The sequence below is a fragment of the Lipotes vexillifer genome, unplaced genomic scaffold (assembly GCF_000442215.2).
Source record: "Lipotes vexillifer unplaced genomic scaffold, Lipotes_vexillifer_v1.1 scaffold1093, whole genome shotgun sequence".
NCBI lineage: Eukaryota > Metazoa > Chordata > Mammalia > Artiodactyla > Lipotidae > Lipotes > Lipotes vexillifer.
In genome coordinates, this window is record NW_006774793.1 from 794672 (window position 1) to 818222 (window position 23551).

The following is a 23551-nucleotide window of genomic DNA, read 5'->3' on the forward strand; positions in this document are numbered from 1 at the left end:
CAAAGTAGGAGACTTTAACACCCCACTTTCACTAATGGACAGATCATCCAAAATGAAAATAAATAAGGAAACACAAGCTTTAAATTATACATTAAACAAGATGGACTTAATTGATATTTATAGGACATTCCATCCAAAAACAACAGAATACACATTTTTCTCAAGTGCTCATGGAACATTCTCCAGGATAGATCATATCTTGGGTCACAAATCAAGCCTTGGTAAATTTAAGAAAATTGAAATTGTATCAAGTATCTTTTCCGACCACAACGCCATGAGACTAGATATCAATTATAGGAAAAGATCTGTAAAAAATACAAACACATGGAGGCTAAACAATACACTACTTAATAACGAAGTGATCACTGAAGAAATCAAAGAGGGAAATTTAAAATACCTAGAAAAAAATGACAATGGAGAAAGGACAACCCAAAATCTATGGGATGCAGCAAAAACAGTTCTAAGAGGGAAGTTTATAGCAATACATTCCTACCTTAAGAAACAGGAAACATCTCGAGTAAACAACCTACCCTTGCACCTAAAGCAATTAGAGAAAGAAGAACAAAAAAGAACCCAAAGTTAGCAGAAGGAAAGAAATAAAAACCAGATCAAAAAAAAAAATGAAAAAGAAATGAAGGAAACAATAGCAAAGATCAATAAAACTAAAAGCTGGTTCTTTGAGAAGATAAGCAAAGTTGATAAACCATTAGCCAGACTCATCAAGAAAAAAAGGGAGAAGACTCAAATCAATAGAATTAGAAATAAGAAAGGAGAAGTAACAACTGACACTGCAGAAATACAAAAGATCATGAGAGATTACTACAAGCAACTCTATGCCAGTAAAATGGACAACCTGGAAGAAATGGACAAATTCTTAGAAATGCACAACCTGCCAAGACTGAATCAGGAAGAAATAGAAAATATGAACAGACCAATCACAAGCACTGAAATTGAAACCGTGATTAAAAATCTTCCAACAAACAAAAGCCCAGGATCAGATGGCTTCACAGGCGAATTCTATCAAACATTTCGAGAAGAGCTAACACCTATCCTTCTCAGTCTCTTCCAAAATAGAGCAGAGGGAGGAACACTCCCAAACTCATTCTACGAAGCCACCATCACCCTGATACCAAAACCAGACAAGGATGTCACAAAGAAAGAAAACAACAGGCCAATATCACTGATGAACATAGATGCCAAAATCCTCAATAAAATACTAGCAAACAGAATCCAACAGCACATTAAACGGATCATACACCATCATCAAGTGGGGTTTATTCCAGAAATGCAAGGATTCTTCAATATACGCAAATCAATCAACGTGATACACCGTATTAACAAATTGAAGGAGAAAAACCATATGATCATCTCAATAGATGCAGAGAAAGCTTTCAACAAAATTCAACACCCATTTATGATAAAAACCCTGCAGAAAGTAGGCATAGAGGGAACTTTCCTCAACATACTAAAGGCCATTATGACAAACTCACAGCCAACATCGTCCTCAATGGTGAAAAACTGAAAGCATTTCCACTAAGATCAGGAACAAGACAAGGTTGCCCACTCTCACCAGTCTTATTCAACATAGTTTTGGAAGTTTTAGCCACAGCAATCAGAGAAGAAAAGGAAATAAAAGGAATCCAAATCGGAAAAGAAGAAGTAAAGTTGTCACTGTTTGCAGATGACATGGTACTATACATAGAGAATCCTAAAGATGCTACCAGAAAACTCCTAGAGCTAATCAATGAATTTGGTAAAGTAGCAGGATACAAAATTAATGCTCAGAAATCTCGGACATTCTTATACACTAATGATGAAAAATCTGAAAGTGAAATCAAGAAAACACTCCCATTTACCAATGCAACAAAAAGAATAAAATATCTAGGAATAAACCTACCTAAGGAGACAAAAGACCTGTATGCAGAAAATTATAAGACACTGATGAAAGAAATTAAAGATGATACAAACAGATGGAGAGATATACCATGTTCTTGGATTGGAAGAATCAACATTGTGAAAATGACTCTACTACCCAAAGCAATCTATAGATTCAATGCAATCCCTATCAAACTACCACTGGCATTTTTCACAGAACTAGAACAAAAAATTTCACAATTTGTATGGAAACACAAAAGACCCCGAATAGCCAAAGCAATCTTGAGAACAAAAAATGGAGCTGGAGGAATCAGGCTGCCTGACTTCAGACTATACTACAAAGCTACAGTAATCAAGACAGTATGGTACTGGCACAAAAACAGAAAGATAGATCAATGGAATAGGATAGAAAGCCCAGAGATAAACCCATGCACATATGGTCACCTTATCTTTGATAAAGGTGGCAGGAATGTACAGTGGAGAAAGGACAGCCTCTTCAATAAGTGGTGCTGGGAAAACTGGACAGGTACATGTAAAAGTATGAGATTAGATCACTCCCTAACACCATACACAAAAATAAGCTCAAAATGGATTAAAGACCTAAATGTAAGGCCAGAAACTATCAAACTCTTAGAGGAAAACATAGGCAGAACACTCTATGACATAAATCACAGCAAGATCCTTCTTGACCCATCTCCTAGAGTAATGGAGATAAAAACAAAAATAAACAAATGGGACCTAATGAAACTTCAAAGCTTTTGCACAGCAAAGGAAACCATAAACAAGACCAAAAGACAGCCCTCAGAATGGGAGAAAATATTTGCAAATGAAGCAACTGACAAAGGATTAATCTCCAAAATTTACAGGCAGCTCATGCAGCTCAATAACAAAAAAACAAACAACCCAATCCAAAAATGGGCAGAAGACCTAAATAGACATTTCTCCAAAGAAGATATACAGACTGCCAACAAACACATGAAAGAATGCTCAACATCATTAATCATTAGAGAAATGCAAATCAAAACTACAATGAGATATCATCTCACACCAGTCAGAATGGCCATCATCAAAAAATCTAGAAACAATAAATGCTGGAGAGGGTGTGGAGAAAAGGGAACACTCTTGCACTGCTGGTGGGAATGTGAATTGGTACAGCCACTATGGAGAACAGTATGGAGGTTCCTTAAAAAACTACAAATAGAACTACCATATGACCCAGCAATCCCACTACTGGGCATATACCCTGAGAAAACCATAATTCAAAAAGAGTCATGTACCAAAATGTTCATTGCAGCTCTATTTACAATAGCCCGGAGATGGAAACAACCTAAGTGCCCATCATCGGATGAATGGATAAAGAAGATGTGGCACATATATACAATGGAATATTACTCAGCCATAAAAAGAAACGAAATTGAGCTATTTGTAATGAGGTGGATAGACCTAGAGTCTGTCATACAGAGTGAAGTAAGTCAGAAAGAGAAAGACAAATACCGTATGCTAACACATATATATGGAATTTAAGAAAAAAAAATGTCATGAAGAACCTAGGGGTAAGACAGGAATAAAGACACAGACCTACTAGAGAATGGACTTGAGGATATGGGGAGGGGGAAGGGTAAGCTGTGACAAAGCGAGAGAGAGGCATGGACATATATACACTACCAAACGTAAGGTAGATAACTAGTGGGAAGCAGCCGCATAGCACAGGGAGATCAGCTCGGTGCTTTGTGACCACCTGGAGGGGTGGGATAGGGAGGGCGGGAGGGAAGGAGACGCAAGAGGGAAGAGATATGGGAACATATATATATGTATAACTGATTCACTTTGTTATAAAGCAGAAACTAACACACCATTGTAAAGCAATTATACTCCAATAAAGATGTAAAAAAATAAAATAAAATAAAAAGTAATTATTTATTTATTTTAAATACCTGAACAAAATAAATTGCAAATATGACAAACATTAAAGATTGTTAAATCTAAATGATGAATCCAAGATATTGATTGTAGTCACCTCTTTTCCCCTAATATTTCAAAAGCTTTATAAAAAAATATTTTTAACGTTTTCATTTCTTGCCCATTAAGTGGCCAAGAGGTCTACAGCAAGTTTAAGTAGTGAAAAAGTGAAATACATTATGTTTCTTGAAAATCAGCATGATTTCTTGAAGAATACTGCTCAGCTCAAAGAAACCGTGAATCCACGGATATTTAAAAATATTAAAACTGTGTGTTCATATGACATATTTCTAAGACAACAATGGACTCTGACACTGCCTGCATACGCAAAATTAATGAGAAAACTGCAAGTGATGATTTTCCACGTTTTGGATTGTTCTTACTCAAGAACAATCTTGAACTGGAGAGGCATAAGTGGTGTACCTTAAAATCACTGCCTTTCAAGATCTGAAATAATGATAATAGCTCAAAATCCAGCCTTCCACTTGCGTGGAGGTGGGGCAGAGCCAGACTTCTACAGACGTACCAAAGACTCCTGTCAGTGGATTGGCAAGCTCACTTCTCCTTCAGCAGGGTGAGCATCACAGAGAAGGTAAGAGAAGGTTTTGACAAAAGCCAAAGTGTGCTGGGGGCCTCCTCACTGAGGGGAACTTGACAAGATTTATCCATGCTTGGGGCTTTATATGGGTCTCAGTTCAAAAGCCTGGTCTTTTTTAAATTCCAGTCCAGTTGCTAAGTATATTGTTTGATCCATTAACCATGAAAGCCAATTCGATCTATTCCTCCCCTTTAGCATTTTGCCAAAAATTCAAGTCACCGTCCTAACTACCTGTCACTTAAATGAGAAATATTATTTTTAATGGAAAGTTTGAAGTTTTGCTGCAGAAATATAGTTTGGATACTGAACATAATATAGTCAGACTCTGGGCCTTCCCTGAGCCCTCCCACTGTCCCCAAAGCACCATCTTCATGGATCCAGCATCTGAGACACTGAGTACCACCAAGGAGAACAAACCACAGGCAGAGGACATACAGATCCATGGCCTTTGACTCTACAGAGTCCGCCAAAGTATTTAGGACAATTTCATCTTTTTTAAGGAATTGGAAAATTACTGCTCACAATGGCTTCTGACCACTTATTCATCTATCAGTCAAAGCATATGATATAATTGATCTGCTAATCACTAGCAAACAAGAAGAGTGGTCAAGCAGTAGAGAAAGCCTGGATTGACTGCTGCCATTGCAGCTTTGGCAGCACAAACCACATAGATTAGGACAGTGGTTTTCAAAGGATGGTCCACGGCCCACTAAGGACACAAAGACATTTTCAGGGAGTCTGTGATGTCAGAACTAGTTCCATAATAATATCAAAAGAATATTTGCCTTTTTCTTTGTGTTGACATTGCCCTGATGGTGTAAAAGCAATGGTGGATAAAGCTCCTGGTCCCTCATCATGAATCAAGGCAGAGGCCTCAATTCTGTATTAGTGGTCAATATATCCTTCATTTCTATATTTGCAAGGGGGAAAAAAAAGCCAGTTTCACCTAAAAATGTTATTGACTATATGAGTTGGCTAAGGCTGCCATAACAAAATAACACAGACCAGGTGGCTTAAGCAACAGAAACTTATTTTCTTACAGTTCTGAAACTAGAAATCCAGGATCAAGGTGCCCACAGAGTCGGTTTCTCCTTATCCCTCCCTCCTTGGCTTGGAGATGACCACCTTCTCTCTGTGTCCTCATATGGACTTTCCTCTGTGCATGCAAATCCTTTGTGTCTCTTCTCTTTGTGTGCCCAAATTTCTTCTTCTCATAAGGACACCAGTTAGACTGGATTAGGGTCCACTCTAATCCAGTCCAAATGGCCCCATTACACCTTATCTTTAAAGGCCCTATCTCCAAAAAAAGGATACATTTTGAGGTACTGTGGGTAAGGACTTCAACATATGGATTTGGGGAGGACACAGTTCAGTCCATAACATTGAAAAAGCAGTAAAAGTATTAATTTTATTAAATCTCCACTCTTGAGTATATGTCTTTTTAGTATTCCGTGTGACAAAAGTGGAAGTATACATAAAGCACTTCTGTTGCATTCCAAATTATTATATTATCTCCAGGGAAAATATTTGTGCAATTGTTTGAGTTACAGGCTGAACTAGCTACTTTTTCCAGGAAACACCATTTTGCTGAACAGAATGACTGGCAGGGAAACCATGGTTAATCAAATTTGGGTAGTTGTCCGGCATTTTCTTGAAAATGAATGAACTGAGCCTGCACATCAAGAAAAACAATGGACCATTGTTGCTAATGATAAAAATCTAAGCTTTCAGGCAAAAATTACAATTTGGGAAACTTGTATCTGCTACCATGAGCTGTATGGCCCCCCAGTATTTAAATACTGTTCTGATTTAAAGATATTGGTGATCATATTAACTACTATGATATATTAGATATTGTATAATGCAATGTGATAACACACGCAAGTTGCCTAACACAGAGAGCCAATTATTTCTCAGAAGACCAATGGATAAAGTTACAAAACCATGCATGGGTGAAAATGCCATCCAAAATGCAAGCTAGACCAAAGGATTTTAATGGAAAAGAATATGGTAAGTCCATTAACACGGTTTCAGACTTCATACTGCAACTAACCTACCCTTTTGTACTACATGTTTGTATGTATAAGGCCAAGTTTTGCTCATATATTGCAACCAAACTAATATATTGCAATAGATAGAAGGCATAAGTATACATGTGAATCCAGTTGTCTTCTAATAAGCCAGCTCTACCTTGATGGTTATCTGAAGACTATGATCAAACACCTCCCATCCTTTGGTCTATATTCTCCAAAGTTTTCTAGCTGTTCCTCCCTGTATGTGGTTTGAAGTCTTTTCAACAGCTTGGTATCAGCTTTGAATCCACTGCAGTTTGTCTATAACCTTCAAAGAGTACATGTCAATATCAGGAGCAAGCAGTGAAGATAAATAAAGCAAGTTCAAAGTCCACAATCACAAAATTAAAAGCTCTAAGATGCCCTTGTCCAATCCCTATTTCTTTTCTTGGCCTGGCATCCCATAAATTTTCCCAAGTGCTCTGAATATCCAGGCAGGAAGCCTGATCCCACCCAGGATTGGACAACACCATGGTAAACTCAGTCTCCACACACCGTTCCTGTCCTCTGATCCCTTCTGGGAATGCACTTATCTGGCACTGAAAATGACCTAGCCTCCTTCCAAGAAGAGGGGAACTTCAGGATAAACCCACCCTGTGCCTGCCTCTCCCCTTTCCCACAGAAGAGCACATCCTACAACAATGAAAAGCCACATAAAGAAAGAAAATGCCAGGCTTCCAAGGTTTCCATTCTAAGGCCACTCCACGGAAGGAGATCAGCTGGAGGACTGAGAGGATACCCAGACTTTCAAATTACAAATGTCAGAATAAAGGAACAAAGAAGACTTGGTATCTGCCAAGTGTACAAAAAACTATTCCTGAACCAAGAATTGGGATACTTGAGTTCTTGTATGTTCTTTTGAAGTTGGGTGCCTTGGCCAGTTCCAAAACCTCTCTGGATCTTTCTACACCCTTTCATCTGAACATATCAGGGAGCAAATATATGATCCTTGAGGGTTCTCGCAGCTGTGACACCCTAGGATGCTTCTCTAGAGGCACAGTTGACCCTTCATTACTCCAAATATGTAGACAACATATTGATTTGAACACTCCAGATATGTGGTTTGCATACTCCAAATATGGAGACAACATGAAACTCATTTCTCTTTGCCTTTGGAATATATTTCATGGTGTGGAGAAAATCACAACAAATTTATGTTCCCAATGATGCTTAACTCAGGCTAATGTTAAAAATCCAATTATTTACAACTAATGATGCCATGCTCTCCTAAACAAATGCAAGGTAGTATTCCATAGGGCACCCAGGGCCAGAGACAGTAAGGGTCTAGGAATTGGGAAGATGTGGGTTCTAGCCATGGACCTGTCACTTCCCAGCTTATCCTCTCAGAATATGAGACACCGCATCCTTAAAATAGTTTCAGAAGACACTTCCTGAGAACTCACTCAATGAGGCACTGTGCTGGCACAGAAGACAAAGATAAACAAGACAAATACCTTCTCTCAAGGGTCTGTACCTAATGAAAACAAAGGAAAGGGGTTTTGAGAGCAATGATAGGGATAAGCACTGGATGCAAGAAGATTCAGGGAAAGGGGTGCATCTAACCCAATACAGTCTTTGGCAGTCATTTAGAACTTCCCAGGGACGTCAACAGCTAAGCTCAGATCAGGAAATCAATAAGATCTAAGGAGCAGGGTTAGGGACCAAATTGGGAACTGAAGCAAGAAAGGGCATTCAAGCAAAAGCAATCACAGGGCAAAGTGAAGACACATAAAAGCATGGCGCTTTCAGGAAGCAAGTAGTTCAAGGCAACTGAGTTTAAGGGAGCAAATGGAAAAGTACAAGATGTAGGCCTAGGAAGGCAAGCAAAAGCCTGTATTCCAAACTATCTTATCCTGAGCATAATGGAGAGCTACCATAAATTTTAGCAAGTAACCCCTTAGTTGGGGTCCCCCTAAGGCTTAGCATCTATAATAATCAGCTCTAAGCCAAGGGGACAAGTGGGGTTAAAATTCAGCTTGAGCTCTGTGGGCCGAGCCAAGGCCCTGGTATGAGGCTGCATCAGCTGGAGAAAGGGAAGCCTTTCATAAAGCTCACAAAGGTAACCTCTGTTTGCCACCTAGAACCCTAGGAGCTGCCACTGCATTTGCCGAGTAGGTCACCTTTTCCAAGTCACATAAACCAGCATATGGGCTACTGTCTTTCAATTTAACAACCAGAGAGTCAATGGAGAGGATAAAATTCTAAGTTTATGTGAAAGCCCTTTGTCAATTATACAACACCCTCCATGTGCAAAGTGGGGCAGACAGAGGTGATTCAGGAGCTTAGCAGGTGACAGGAGAAATTACATTGCCCACAAACATTTTCTGCCAACCACAACTTGTAGAATCCACTTGAGACATTCAGGTCTGGCAAACTCCTCTGTGGGAAACCATCTGAGAGTAGACTGGCCAGAAAGCACAGTGGGAGTAGACATCATGATTTGACCTGTTCTAGTCACAAACTCCAGGATAGATCTAGCCAGGGGTTCAAAAGAGTCTCAGACAGAAGCACCCAGGCCAGCCTCCCCTGAACTAAGCAAAATCCCTTTGATCTTGCTAGAGCATGACTTAGAGAAAACATCCGGCCCCATAGTTCTCAGAGGCCACATTGGGCAAAACCAAAGGGAGGTTTTTATAAAGCTCTGTAGCATTGTGGGTGGGATACGCACAGTGATACAAAACCCACAGAGACCTGTACAAAAACTGCAGGGGTCAAAGTGACATTTCCCTGGGAAATCCATAGCCTGGCTACCATGCCCCGGGGACTAACACAGCAAGTAGGTGTCCTTCCTTGCTCAGTGACCCAAATGGGATGCCAAAAAGTTGTCCGAACAAGGAGAGGTGACCCCCAGTTGCTGGCCTCTCTCTCTCACTGCTGTTTTCTCTTGAGTGAAACTGGCATTTCAACCATATTTGAGGAATACAAAAAGGTGATTCTCAAAAACTATCCTTGCCTTGGCTTCTATTGCAAAAAGGAATCTTATGGAATTTCTGAATCAAAATTCCTAGAGAGGTTTGCCTGAGAGCTTTGCTGTGCAGTTTGGGAAGATGAATCTAAAGAGAGGGATTTGTTTTTAGGCCATCACCAGTAGTAGTTGCTCATTCTAACACTGAATATACTATAAATCCCCAGTACATGATTGGTGCTTCATGCTGCACTGTCACCATTGGTATGCCACATGTCATCTGACTTAAAGCAGCCCGGGTGTCTGTGAATGCCTTGACTCTGGAATAGTCATGGATCCAAGACCGATCCCCTTGGCAACACCTGTTTTCTAAGACTGAGAGTTAGGTGTGCGTCTAGGAAGTGAGAAAAGTCTAAAGTAACAAAAAGCAACCGTCCCAAGAACATCATGAAGTGTCCTATACTGGAAATGTTCACCACAGGAGTGTGTGCTCCTACCTACTCTCAGACTACAACCTCCCAAAAGCAAACCCAAAAGCAATTGCGAATCTGCAATTGCCTATATCATCACGAACCAGTTGGATGAGCATCAAGTGCCATCTTTCAAAGAACCAAACCCTTAAGATCCTCCTATCCTCAAGATGACAGGAAGAAGAAAGGTGGGAGCACTGCTGAGGTATTTGGAAAGCCCTCAAGCGCTGTATGAGAGAGACAGGCTCATCTTTGGAAAAGGAACTCGCCTGATTGTGGAACCAAGTAAGTAATTCATTTATCTGTTTTTTGAGGTTAATCCTCTATCTAAGGAGGCGGAAATATCAGGGAATGTGAGATGGGTAGTAGTAGCATTAATATTGTGTCAAGGAGGAGTTTGGGGAAGATGTGAATTACTGTTAATCCCCTCCATAGGAATTGGGAGGGGATTGTCTATTAAAAAAAATAGATTTGGGGGCTGTGAAAGACCCCACATAGCGCAGGGAAACTGAGGAGTTTCTGCTCAATGCATGGGCTTTGGGTCAGGCTGTAGAGACCACAGAGTCACTGGCTCAGCTCCCCTAGAAGAGTCAGAACTGACCAGGGACAAGGTTGAGCTGAGTTTGGGGGATTCTATCAAGGTGGCTCCAGATATAAAGAATTCTGACCTTCTGGGCTTCCCTGGTGGCACAGTGGTTGAGAATCTGCCTGCTAATGCAGGGGACACGGGTTCGAGCCCTGGTCTGGGAGGATCCCACATGCTGCGGAGCAACTAGGCCCGTGAGCCACAACTACTGAGCCTGCGCGTCTGGAACCTGTGCTCTGCAACAAGAGAGGCCGTGATAGTGAGAGGCCCGCGCACCGCGATGAAGAGTGGCCCCCGCTTGCCACAACTAGAGAAAGCCCTCGCACAGAAACGAAGACCCAACACAGCAAAAATAAATAATTAATAAACTCCCCCCCCCCCCCAAAAAAAAAAAAAGAATTCTGACCTTCTTTAGGCCAAACACTTGCTCTTGGGAGAGCTCAGAACTGAGTCAGCCTCCTGGGCACAGAGGGTTAGGCCAGGGTAAGTAGGCACTGGTGTTGTTCTGTTTTTTCTTCAGAAAAAAAGGAACCAGTTCCAGAAATCTTCAGAAAAAAAGGAACCAGTTCCAGAAATTAGGTGACTAGTGAGGAAGCTGGAACATTCTGGTTCCCATTGAGACTAGATCCCAAGCAGAAGAAAGTGAATGTGCAATGCTTCCTTTAAAGCCTATAGGACACAGCCAGGCATAGCCCCCTAAGGACTCATGGCGTCCATCTTCCTCACTAAGGGGATGCGGTGCCACTCACTAATTAACTATTATAAAGGAGTCGATGCTAATGTTGTCAAAGGACTGTGCTCAACACAGGAAGCATCTTCTCGGGTCATTTAAGTGACGTTTGAATTCAATTGTGTCTTGCTAAAAAAAAGGACATCAGTCTCCATTGGGCAGCAGCTTCCAGTTAGATAGTGGAGATTAATATTAAGCTAGAAAATGTAATAAAAAAAACACAAAACACCCCATTTCAAAGATCCTAGGGAAGTCTAGCAACGGGGTCCCAAATCTGCTGAGCTGGCTGCTGGAAAAGTAACAGCACGTCCTGGTCTGATGCCTTGGTGTTCAGCTTGTGTTTTCTAAAGTAAACGAAGACTTTAGAGAGGTGGGGTGAAAATGTGATGGGGTGGACTCCTCTCAGAGAATGATTAGGGACAAGACAGTCCTTGGTGTATGAAGTGAAGGAGGCATAGAACTGAGGGCAAAGGAAGGGAAAAGGAGGAGTGCAGGATGGGCATTCCCAGACCTCACACGCTAAAAGGAGAAGTGGGGCAGGGGCTTTGCATCCAGAAAAAGATAGAAATCCGAAGCCAGCTAGCAGAGTCAGCGCAGAAAAGGTCATATATTTTTAAAAATCATAGTAAGATTTTGAAAATTCAAATAATGGAGGTTCTTGCAGTTAGACCTCGTTGGCTTTAAATTTTCTCACTAAAATAATAGTTGATCCACATTCCTGACAAAGTTAGTGACTGAGTTCCCTTATCTCCCTTTGTTCGCCGAGTTCTTCCTAATGAATTAAATTCTTCTGTTCACTGACTTACTTGACTTTTAATGGTATCAGCATAGTACAACTAGGTTGTCAAACCCATGTGATTTAAAGTTCCCTCTTAATTACATTTTAAGTTAAAATGTGAGTAAATTTAAAGAAAATTATTAAGCAAATCTGATGACTGATGGATGTGACCCAAAATAACCCAAAAAGAGATGTGATAAATTGAAGTTTAGGAAACACTGAGCCGGTGACTTCCGTTGTCCTTTGAAATAAAAAGATGAGGGGCACACAGAGAGGGCAGGATCCAGAATATCTTTGTATGGTGCCTTCTTTTTAGCAACAAATATTGGATAAAGAGGCATCACTGCAAACTCAGACCCTTTATCTTCTCAGAAGCCTACTTTCTTTTGATGCTCTTTTCTTTTGATGCACCGGAGGAAAGGTGCTTCTTTCAAGTTCTTACTTGCAGGGCTCCCAGGCAGCACCAAACTAACAGGCCTACACAGATCCGCAGCCCAGATCCACCATAGCTTTTAGCCCTCCAGATGGAGAAAACCTGGGGTTGCCACTTAACTTTATAAAACAGAACAAGAGAACAGGATAAAACAGCAAGGAATAAAGCACCACAATGTAAATGTGTGCAATGACAGGAGCTTAGAAAAGGCCACAGTCATCAGGAACATCTTCCTGCCAGTGGGCCACTGGATGGACTTAGAGTCATATATATTATTATACAACATACATATATCATCATCATATCAACTACTACTTTTTGAGTGCCTACTATGTATTGGGCCACTGGACTAGGCACTTTATAAATGAATGTCATTCTACTTGGTTCTCACATGATCATGCAAAATTAGGTACTATTACCTGCATTTTTACAGGTCAGGAGGGATTCCCCAAGATCACACAGCTTAGCAAAGTCAAAATTTGTATCATCTGTCTGATTCCAAAACCTGTGCACTTAAGAACTCTGCTCTTCTATCAGGACTGAAGTTTGATTGGGGCACATGTGGAGGTTTTTCTTGCCTGTCCCAGCCTCCCCCTAAGGCTTCTAATGAGCTCCTTTCCAAGCTGCCTGCAGAGTCTTAAGCAACAGTTAGGCTGTTTCCCTTCCACCCCCACCACAGTCCTTCACCAAAACAGGGCTCCTGCCCCCAAACCAAAACCAATTACCCAAAGAAGCATTCTCCAGGCAAGGGCCATCCCTGAATTTACACCCCTAGGGCTCAAGGGTCCCTAAACTCAGAAAGGTTCAGACAATGATCAGAGCATCACCCTTTCCAAGAAAAAATCCTGGGATCATCAACATGTTTCTAAAACGCCAAGAGACAGCTTTCCCATTCCCATCTTTGGCATTCCTTCCCTCTCACTCATGATGAGCCTCTCCCAGAACAGAGCCTTGACCTGCCCTTCCCTCTGCCTGGAACCATTTTCTCCCTGAGACTCACCTACCTTTCTCCCTCACCTTCTCCAGGTCTTTACTCAAATGTCATGTCTAATGAGGCCTTCCTCAACCACCCCTGTCTTCAACAGTCCCCTTACCCTGCTTCATTTTGTATAGCCCTCACCTCCACCTGAAACTTTGAATGCTCACTTATCAGCTATCTCCCTTGTCCCCTGAAGGCAAGGGCTCTGAGTTGTGCCTTACCATTTCCATGAATACATTGAAGGCACTAAGTAAATGTTTGTTGAATGAATGAACAAACGAATGAATGAGAGGACAAGTCAATGGTGGTTTAAGGCAAAAGGAAATAGAAATGTAAGAAAGCTAGGCACCTCCAGAGCCAAGCCGGATCTCAGCTCTGCAACCTGTGACAAGTCAGTGTCACTCTTCTAGGTGCTGGGGAATCAGCATGAATAAAACAGACAGAAACCCATGCCTTATTGGAGCTTACAGTGTAGTGTAACTACGACTGTAAGACAGATGGTAACCTCACTATATAAAATATATAGTAGTTTAGCTACAATGAGGTATCACCTCACCAGTTAGAATGGGCATCATCAGAAAATCTAGAAACAACAAATGCTGGAGAGGGTGTGGAGAAAAGGGAACCCTCTTGCACTGTTGGTGGGAATGTAAATTGATACAGCCACTATGGAGAACAGTATGGAGGTTCCTTAAAACACTAAAAATAGAATTACCATATGACCCAGCAATCCCACTCCTGGGCATATACCCAGAGAAAACTATAATTCAAAAATACCCATGTACCCCAATGTTCATTGCAGCTCTATTTACAATAGCCAGGTCATAGAAGCAACCTAAATGCCCATCGACAGACGAAAGGATAAAGAAGGTGTGGTACATATATACAATGGAATATTACTCAGCCATAAGAAGGAACGAAATTGGGTCATTTGTAGAGACATGAATGGATCTAGAGACTGTCACACAGAGTGAGGTAAGTCCGAAAGAGAAAAACAAATATCGTATATTAACACATATATGTGGAACCTAGAAAAATGGTACAGATGAACCGGATTGCAGGGCAGAAATAGAGACACAGATGTAGAGAACAAATGTATGGACACCAAGGGGGGAAAGTGGCGGGAGGGTGGGGTGGTGGTAGTGGGATGAACTGGGAGATTGGGATTGACATGTATACACTAATATGTATAAAATGGATAACTAACAAGAACCTGCTGTATAAAAAAAGAAATAAAATAAAATTCAAAAAATATATATATATATATATAGTAGTTTAGGTGGTAATAAGCCCTGTGAAGGAAAATAAAGCAGGTAAGAGGAATAAAGAGTATTAGTGGGAGGGGGCAGTGTGCAATTTTTAACAGAGGGGTCACAGAAGCCCTCACTGGAAAGGGGACATTTGAGCAGAGACCCGAGGGGGTTACAGAGGGAGCCATGCAGGTTTCTGGAGGAAGAGCATTTCTAGGCAGAGGGAATACAAGCACTGCCCGGTGTGTGTGGAGGATCCAAGGAGGCCTGGGTGGCTGGAGGAGAGTGAGTGACCTGCAGAGAATTTGTGAATGAGGTCAGGTTGGTAATGGGGAAAGGACGGCTTCTAAGTCACTGTAAGGACTTGGGCTTTTGGATTCTAGAGGGAAGGTTAGAGAAGGGAATGGCAGTCACACTTGACCTTGGGAAGAGACCAAGGGAGACAGAAACCTAGATTCCAATCCTCACCCTCAGCTTTAAGAAGTGGGCACTTTTATCCCAAACACCAAAGAAACAGGATTCTCTCGTCCCTCAGCAACCTCTCCCTGCAACCCTGTCCCCAGGGAGCTCTGAGCTTAGTGAAATTACAAGCTCCTGCTTCAAGTAACACTTTTTACTCTGAGTCTAACACTAATAAGCATTGTACTTACACCGAGCATTTACAGAATGCTTTATATATACACCCTTTCATTTCATCTTACAACCTCCCAATACAGAAGACAGTATCCTTGTTTTATAAAGGAGGCAAATGAAGCTCAGTGACCTTAAGGAACTTGGCCAAGATTACACACTTAGTAAGTAAGAAACTGAGTTGAACTCGATTTCAGGTTTTCTGACATCTCCCTTCTTCACCGCAGCTGAGAAGCACTCTGCATTTTAGTGATTCTCAAAGTATGATATGCAGTCCTGTATGGGCTGTAAACTGATCTGAAAATGCACTTTTTCTCCCTGGATTTTGTGAGTGACATACAAGCAATCTCACAGACACTGATTTTTACATATGACAGAGGCTAATCTAACTGTCCCTTCTAAGTGTAAGTATGCCATTAAAGCTTGCTCAAATTTGAAATTCATGAACACGTTATTAAAATGTTCCAAAAACTCTAGTTCTATTTTATACTAAGTCTGGCTGCTACACAGTGCCTATCAATGATGCAAGGCTCCGACTGGATATGAAATGGAGTTCTCCTAAAAGGTTCTGAGTGGGGCATGTCACTCACTAGATCTTGCCCCACCTAAGTGTAGCCAAGGGTTGACAATCACCCACTCTATGATCAACAGTCTACCTTTCTTTGCTCCTGATCTAAGAAACTCCTTTCCAACCTCTGTCGTTCAGAGCACAAATTCAGATTGTGACACATGGCAAAAGCCTAGATTTCTATTTGACCCAGGAACCGCCTCCTGCCTTGTCCTGAAGGGTAGCCCCCAAGACTGAGGAGAAAAGAGGTTAAGCAGATGAGACAGAAAATCCCATCCAATGACTATCACGTGACTCGGCAACTGGGGGCAGGGTTGTGGTAAGAAAAAAGAAAGGCAGTTTTTAGACTGGGTTAATCAGCTGTGTATAATCCACTGATATTTGGCAAAGGAACCTATCTGAACGTTGAACCAAGTAAGTGACTCATTGTTTTTCTTCTTTTGACCACTATGTTTAGCAATTATCTTTGTTAAATATTTTCCCAACTCATCAGCTTGGGAAACACTTCTTAGGTTGTTGAAAATCCCTCCAGCAGGTAATTTAGCCAGGGATGGTTTGAGGGGCAGGGACTGAGTTTCTGATACAATCCAGGGTGCGTACGTGCTGCAGTAGTCTTCTTGGTCCACTCTCCATCCAGGAGAGTTTTTGTGGCCTTCCCTCTACCTGACTAGCCTTAGTGAACCAGCTTACTTAACACCCATGCATTCACCATTTACAGATCTGGGCAATGACCAGACCTGTACTACAGCACATCTTGTAAATATGAGGTGCAGTGGTGAGCATGTTAGACCAAGAGTTCAAAGACTGAGTTCCAATCCTCTTTGACGAGCTCTGTGACTTCACTGAACTCGAGTTTCCCTCTAGCTGGTTTAAATGATTTCCCAGGTGTCTTCCAGCTTTAGCACACTAAGATTCTCATTATCATCCAGACCAATTCTAAGGGACAATATAGTAGGAAAAGAGAGGAAGTCCAATGATGTGAATGTCTTATGACCCAGTGGGAATTCTGGGATTTAATGAAAAAAAAATGCTGAAAAAGGAATCAAATCTCTCCCTATGTGTCCATTACTTAGACTTTGTGTGACTTCAGGGGTTTTGACAAGTGACAGCTGAGGCTCCTTTCAGTCCTGTCATCTATTACTCTGGTTCCATGAATGGAATCTGGGGTCTGGAGACCTGAGAGTCAGGCCCAGCTCAGCCACTGTCGTAACCACGCTTAGCTCCACTGACTTTCTCTGTAAGATAGATCTAATAATATCATCTCATGGAGTTTGTTACAGTAGTATTTTTTGAGGTAGTGTAAGCACAAGCCATTTGTAAGTAGCAAAGTACTTATAGAAATGGTAGTCATCTATGAGTATTAGCATCCTTTTAATAGACTCCAAGTCTTTTTCTTCAATGGCTCTTGGTCCAGCCATCGTGTCCTTCTACCTCTAACTGAGGCATAGTCCTTTCTGATTGACTTGAACCTTACAGTTATGTTTCTGCTGACAATAGTCATTTGACAGTTAATTCCTTTTTCCCTGTGAAAATGTGATCCTGAAGCAAGATCTGGGGGTAAGAGATGACAGGTTTGAGGAGATAATAGCAGTAAACATAGGGACGTCCCTCAATGTCAACACTCAGAAGATAACACACATCAAAGAAGCTGCCAACATGAAATAGCTTAGATCTCAGAAACCCTTGCAAAGTTCTATGTCCCTAGCTAACCCACCCCCTTCTAAACAGATGCACTAGGCAGGGGGCAAATAGGTAGTAAGGTTTTTGATCATGATGTCTGAAACGGTGTGCTGAGAGCACAACTCACCTTTGGAAACGGGACTCAACTCATCGTGGAACTGAGTAAGTTATGCATTTTATTCAGTGTGTATATTCCCTTGGAGTTGTGGCATAGTCCTGAATAAACGTAACTTCTTGAGAAGTTAGGAGGTTCTAAATGGGAAATGCATTGTTGTTGTTACAAAGAGCCAGGGGAAAATTGGAGGACAAATTCACTAGGTTTCTCAAGAAAATATTCTACGTATGCTTGGAAACTCTGTTCTGAGGATTAGTATTGATAAGTCTTCTACAACTGCTTAAATAAAGCCCTTGGTCAGGCTTCTGGCCCTCTGGTCAGGGACTGGGACCAGGGAAAAGGCAAGTTCTAGATAAGGAGAATCTTTCCCATGTTTATGAGGAAAAAGAGTCACGGTCACAATGTAGGAAGAAGGAGGGTTAGAAAGAAGAAAAATATTATTAAAGAAGGAGTTAGATCAAAATAGCCTTCTCGGGCTTCCCTGGTGGTGCAGTGGTTGAGGGTCTGCCTGCCAATGCAGGGGACACGGGTTCAAGCCCTGGTCTGGGAGGATCCCACATGCCGCGGAGCAACTAGGCCCCTGAGCCACAATTACTGAGCCTGCGCGTCTGGAGCCTGTGGTCCGCAACAAGAGAGGCCGCAACAGTGAGAGGCCCGCGCACCACAATGAAGAGTGGCCCGCGCTTGCCACAACTAGAGAAAGCCCTCGCACAGAAACGAAGACCCCACACAGCCATAAATAAATAAAGCAAACTGTCAACAAGTAAAGATAAATAAACACTATTATAAAAAAAAAAAAAAAAAAAAAATAGCCTTCTCTGCCTCAGATGATAAAAGCCAATCTGCCCTTGTCTCTTTTTTTGCTGAGAACTTGCATTAAATCATCGTGCCTGGCTCACACTAAATGTTCTCCAAGGTCCCATCCTCGTCTGGGTCTGCCGAGAACCGTAATGTGCGCACCTCCCTTGTTAGCCCTGAATCTGAGGATTCTGTAAAGGTTCAGGAGCCCACGTCCAAAGTAGAAACACAGCCCCCAACTTCAAGACAATAGCGAAGTAGTGGTGCTCTCCTAGAGATATTGTCCACTGGCAGAGTCTGTTCCAGTGTTTGGAAATCCAGGGGTCATATTCAGGTAGTCTGGGTAGCTGCCAACAGTCAGTCACTGGGACCAGTCCAGAGAACAGCAGTCTTTCAGATGCTTCCCAAAATGCCAAAACCAATGGGGCATTGGTTAGATTCTGATTTTGTTTATTTCAGAGGAAATAAAAAGTGGGGAAATATACATGAATGTGGGAAGCGATCTGACACTCCTGAAAGGGACTGGTAGTGTCAACGGGGTCTCTGTCTCTCGGAGGGTAATATGAACTTACAGGCATACTTGATTGCCTCTTGCTTCCAGGGAAATAGTGGAATTTGGTGAGTTTTCTTATCTTTGAAGGGAGAGAGACTAGAGCAATGAAAAGAAGGAAAGAAACAGAATCACGTTGTAACTGATTGCAGTCTGATTGATGTTGGGCAAATTGCATCTGAGCAAAAGGTGCTGTGTTTCATTTTCCCTTTAAATAACTTCCACTTGAGATTCAGAGTTATCTGCAGGGTTAGAATCAAATCTCTGAGGCCGTGCCTTTGGGAGTCTTCAGAGATGAAACTGATGCTTAGCCCCTCTGTCGAGATGCTGACCTGAGCTCTCCAGGGATACCCCAATTGCTTCTCTGGTTTTCTCTTCCTGCAGTGATTGAGTGTAATATGATGATATGAAGCTCAGGTAGGGGGGCTGAGAATTTCAAATCAAACCCCCAATCCTTAAAGTTTTGACAACCTATAATGGCCCTATACAAGCATCCTTCCCTTTGCCTAGCTCTAGCCCTAGACTCTTGATTTTTGGGTGATAAGACAGAGTAATCATCCTCAAGTTCCATTTCACATGATTACTCTGTCCTCCTGAGGCTTGTATCTAGATCCAGACTCAAGAGAAATTATAAAACAAAAATAAGCAATCCAAAGCAAGCGCTGGCTTCTCTGACCTGTATCCATGACACATAGCACCACTGGGCTCCCCTGTCAGCTACCAATTTCTTGTTCAACCCTCGGGTCCTTAGAAAGCCTTTCCATGGACTCAGGGAATTAGAAAGTAGGTTTGTTGTTATTGTGAGACTCAGTCTGAGTGATGGGGAAGAAATTAGGTTTCTAATCAAAAAGGTAGATTGTGACCCAAGAGAAGGACCAGAATATGAGAACAAGATCTGTGTCTAAACCCTCCTTGGCCTAACATTCATTACAAGAAATGTCAATATTCAGTGCCCCATCCCTACTCCCAAGCTAATGTGTTCTTCTTGGAGAGCCCTCCCAATAAACGGGATGTTAAATTTTCCATCCTGAAGCCAGCTATTGGTCACCTGTCACCCTCTTCTCTTGCTCTGTCTCAGCCCTGTCCCCTGTCCCAGTGCTTCTTGGCTGGGGATTTCATGCTCACCTCCTTACCCAGCAGTTAAACTATTATTAGCTTCAAAGGGAACTGAGACTCTATGAGTTCGACCCCTGATCTAATCAAGGGCAGCTTTGTAGCTCTCTGTGTGGTGGGGTCTCTAGGCTGGGACCCAGGCTGGGGAGGCAGGATACAGATGTTCTAGCCAAGGCCCCAGGGCCAGCCCCAGGCTGGTTACCTGTCAGGCAGCATCGCAATGTGCTCCTGGGACACCTGACAGATGTTTTTTGGAGCTGGCACCAAACTCTTCGTGGAGCCCCGTGAGTTGATTTTTTTCCATACATTTCTAGGGAGGAATTGACTCCTGGGACTAGGGTTGCCATCCAGTTTGCATGACGTGAAAAAGTATAACTAGGAGATGGAGTAGTACAGATGGAGTGGGGGCCACAGTAAAGATATTAGGCTGAGTAGCTGAAGTAGCTCTGTAATTACTTTTACTTAAAAAAAAAAAAAAAAACTTATTTCTGAAATCTTCAGAGCAGCCCAGAAAGCACAAAGAAATCTAGAAGAATTATACTAATAGTTGGAGCATCAGGTGGAGGAGGGGCAGAGGCCCAAATTCTCCAAGGTGGTTGCTTCATCCTTAGGCATCCCTTTAGCTAAGCTGACTAGTGTGAATGCCTTGTTGCCACCTGTAAAATGTCCTGCAGCTGGAAGATTTAGGCGAGAAATGGTCAACCTGGTCAGAGTAATCAGGTAGAGCAAACTTACCTGATTTGTGTTCAAGTTAAATCCCATATTGGCAGAGATTTTTGAAACTGTGAGTGACATTTGTTATCCATGTTGCGATGCTTAGGGAACAAGTAAGACATTCTATGAGAATCTAGAACATAGATGACTTCTAAGTTTATAAATTAAGAAAAACTGTTCAGGAAAGGTAAACACTTCTTTTTGTATTGTTTACCAGCACATAACCTTAGCATTAGATGGGTACTCATAAAAAGAGAAAGTCTGAAAATAAAATAACAATTGCCCAAACAAATAGCACTTTGCAATACATGCTGAAATGTAATTATGTTTGTGGACCAAGGAGAAAGCCTGGAAATTCTCAAAAGATAAGTGATTACATCTTTAAATTTTAGACTACAATGTAGTGCAAATTTTATACAACTTCAAATTTTGGTTTAGGTCTAATATAAAATAGACTAGGTTACATAGGGCAACTATATTGTATGCATCCAATTTTTATTTTTATTTTTTTGTGGTATGCGGGCCTCTCACTGTTGCGGCCTCTCCTGTTGCGGAGCACAGGCTCCAGATGCGCAAGCTCAGTGGCCATGGCTCACGGGCCTAACCGCTCCGCGGCATGTGGGATCTTCCCAGACCGGGGCACGAACCCGTGACCCCTGCATTGGCAGGCGGACTCTCAACCACTGCGCCACCAGGGAAGCCCTGCATCCCATTTTTTAAAAAAGGTTCAATTCAGTCAGATAGCCTTTTCTTTAGTTACCATGACACCAAAGAATGGGTTAAACACTTTACTTTCAAACAATTGTTTTTTGTTTGTTTGGTTTTGTTTTTGTTTTTGCAGTACGCGGGCCTCTCACTGTTGTGGCCTCTCCCGTTGCGGAGCACAGGCTCCGGACGTGCAGGCTCAGCGGCCATGGCCCGCGGGCCCAGCCGCTTCGCAGCATGTGGGATCTTCCCGGACCGGGGCACGAACCAGTGTCCCCTGCATCGGCAGGCTGACTCTCAACCACTGCGCCACCAGGAAAGCCCCAAACAATTGTTTTGAACGGATAGACATTAATTGAGAAAGAGGAGCTTAGAAAAATGTTTTACCAAACCAATGCATTATGCTCTATCTGAAATGCTGAGTAACAGATTCAAAGCTCAATATCCTGAGTGTATGACCTTCTTCAGACATCTGTCTTGTTGGTTATATCACATTCTTCAAATTATTCAAGCCGGGTCTCTCCAGCCCAAAGTGATCATTGGCAACTGCCTTTGAAATTAGGTTTTTAAATCCCAAGCAAGGCTTAATTATCCAACTAAATCAGACTACGATTGGGTCACACTCTTAAGTAATGAAAGAGATAGGGTTATTTTGGTTTTGCTTTTTAATGGACTAGTTTCCTTTCTCTATAACTCATTTTCAAGCTCCCTTGAAAATCAACTGGAATCCATCTCACCAAAGTCAGTATCGTAAGAGAGAAATGCCACAGTTCTGGAGGGAGGTGACTGAGCAGAACGTGTGGTTTCCAAGCCGTTACTGCTGGGGTTATCGGTGTCTTGTTATCAGTGGCTTCAGCTATGCCTGTGAAACAAAACAATGAAGGTTTTCTCCTTCCACGTTCCAGGAGAGCCCTTTGAAAAATCCCCAACCCCCCTCTGGTTTTAAGGAAAGAAAAAGATGCATATACAGAGTAGCAGATAGATGATTGTCCAAGATGAGGGATGAAAGAAGAAAAGGCCAGGAGGAGACCCAATTATTGTAACCAGTGTTCCACAGCTCCACTTAGAACAAAACAAGAAGAAATGGGCTTAAACTAGTTTTATATTCCTAAGGACTTCTGAGAATTATAGCTGTAATTCTCTGATTAAAGACTCAAAAGAAACTGTAGGGTGGTCCCTTACAAAAGAATAAAAATTCACCTGAAGGCAGAGAGATGGACCACTTAACTTTAGCAGATCCCTTCCAGTCCAAAAAATGGGGATGACACCCTGAAGTGACACAAACACCTCCATCCGCAGAGTGGTGGAACCACTCAGACCTTGCCCTGATCTCATTCCAAGGGCTCATGCATTTAAAATAAACCAACTGATTCAGAGAGATTTTCAGCCTAACTGGAGTGTCCAGAGGATTGTTTAATAAAACATAAATATTCGAAACTCAAAAGACCCAGACACTTCTTTGTATTCTCTATCTCTGCTCCCAGCCATATCTCTTAGCAGCTCCTAACTAGAAGTCAAACTGCTGCGTTTCATGTCTACTTCTCTTAGCCATCCTTTCATAGAGGTGCTAACAAGCTCAGGTCACTAACAGGATGCAGGAAAGTCTGGATTGTAGTGTTTGGCCCCAGAGGAATTGAGGAAAACGTCATGGTTTAACTCCCACACATGGATAATCATCTCACAAAATAAACTGATTATATTTGCAGAAATTCAGGCTGTTGCCAACCCATCCGTTTTTGTCATGAAAAACGGGACATATGTCGCTTGTCTGGTGAAGGAGTTCTACCCCAAAGATGTAACTATAAGTCTGGAATCATCCAAGAAAATAAGAGAATATAACCCTGCTATCGTCATCTCTCCCGGTGGGAGGTACAGTGCCGTCAAGCTTGGTCAGTATGGAGATCCAGATTCAGTGACATGTTCAGTTCAACATAACAAACAAACCTGGCGCTCTACTGACTTCAAACCGAAGAAAAATACTTCAGGTAGGTCCTATCTGGCCTCAAGGGGCTGCAATTGTGGGGAAGAAAAGTCAAGGGAAAG

General features: G+C 42.0%; 1 long non-coding RNA gene and 2 gene segments (V, D, J or C); all 3 read left to right on the plus strand.

Annotated features, from left to right (window-relative positions):
• The window catches only part of LOC103079551 (T-cell receptor alpha chain C region-like), a 289115-nt gene that overhangs the window by 164404 nt on the left and 101160 nt on the right, over window positions 1-23551 (plus strand).
• LOC103079364 (uncharacterized) overlaps window positions 1-23551 on the plus strand; it is a 211792-nt gene that overhangs the window by 160105 nt on the left and 28136 nt on the right. The gene's annotated exons all lie outside the window — the stretch shown is intronic.
• The window catches only part of LOC103079081 (T-cell receptor delta chain C region-like), a 61014-nt gene that overhangs the window by 36385 nt on the left and 1078 nt on the right, over window positions 1-23551 (plus strand). Inside the window, 3 exon segments of the C gene segment in view lie at window positions 11640-11683; window positions 16194-16247; window positions 23215-23493. Of these exon segments, the coding sequence occupies window positions 11640-11683; window positions 16194-16247; window positions 23215-23493 (377 nt within the window).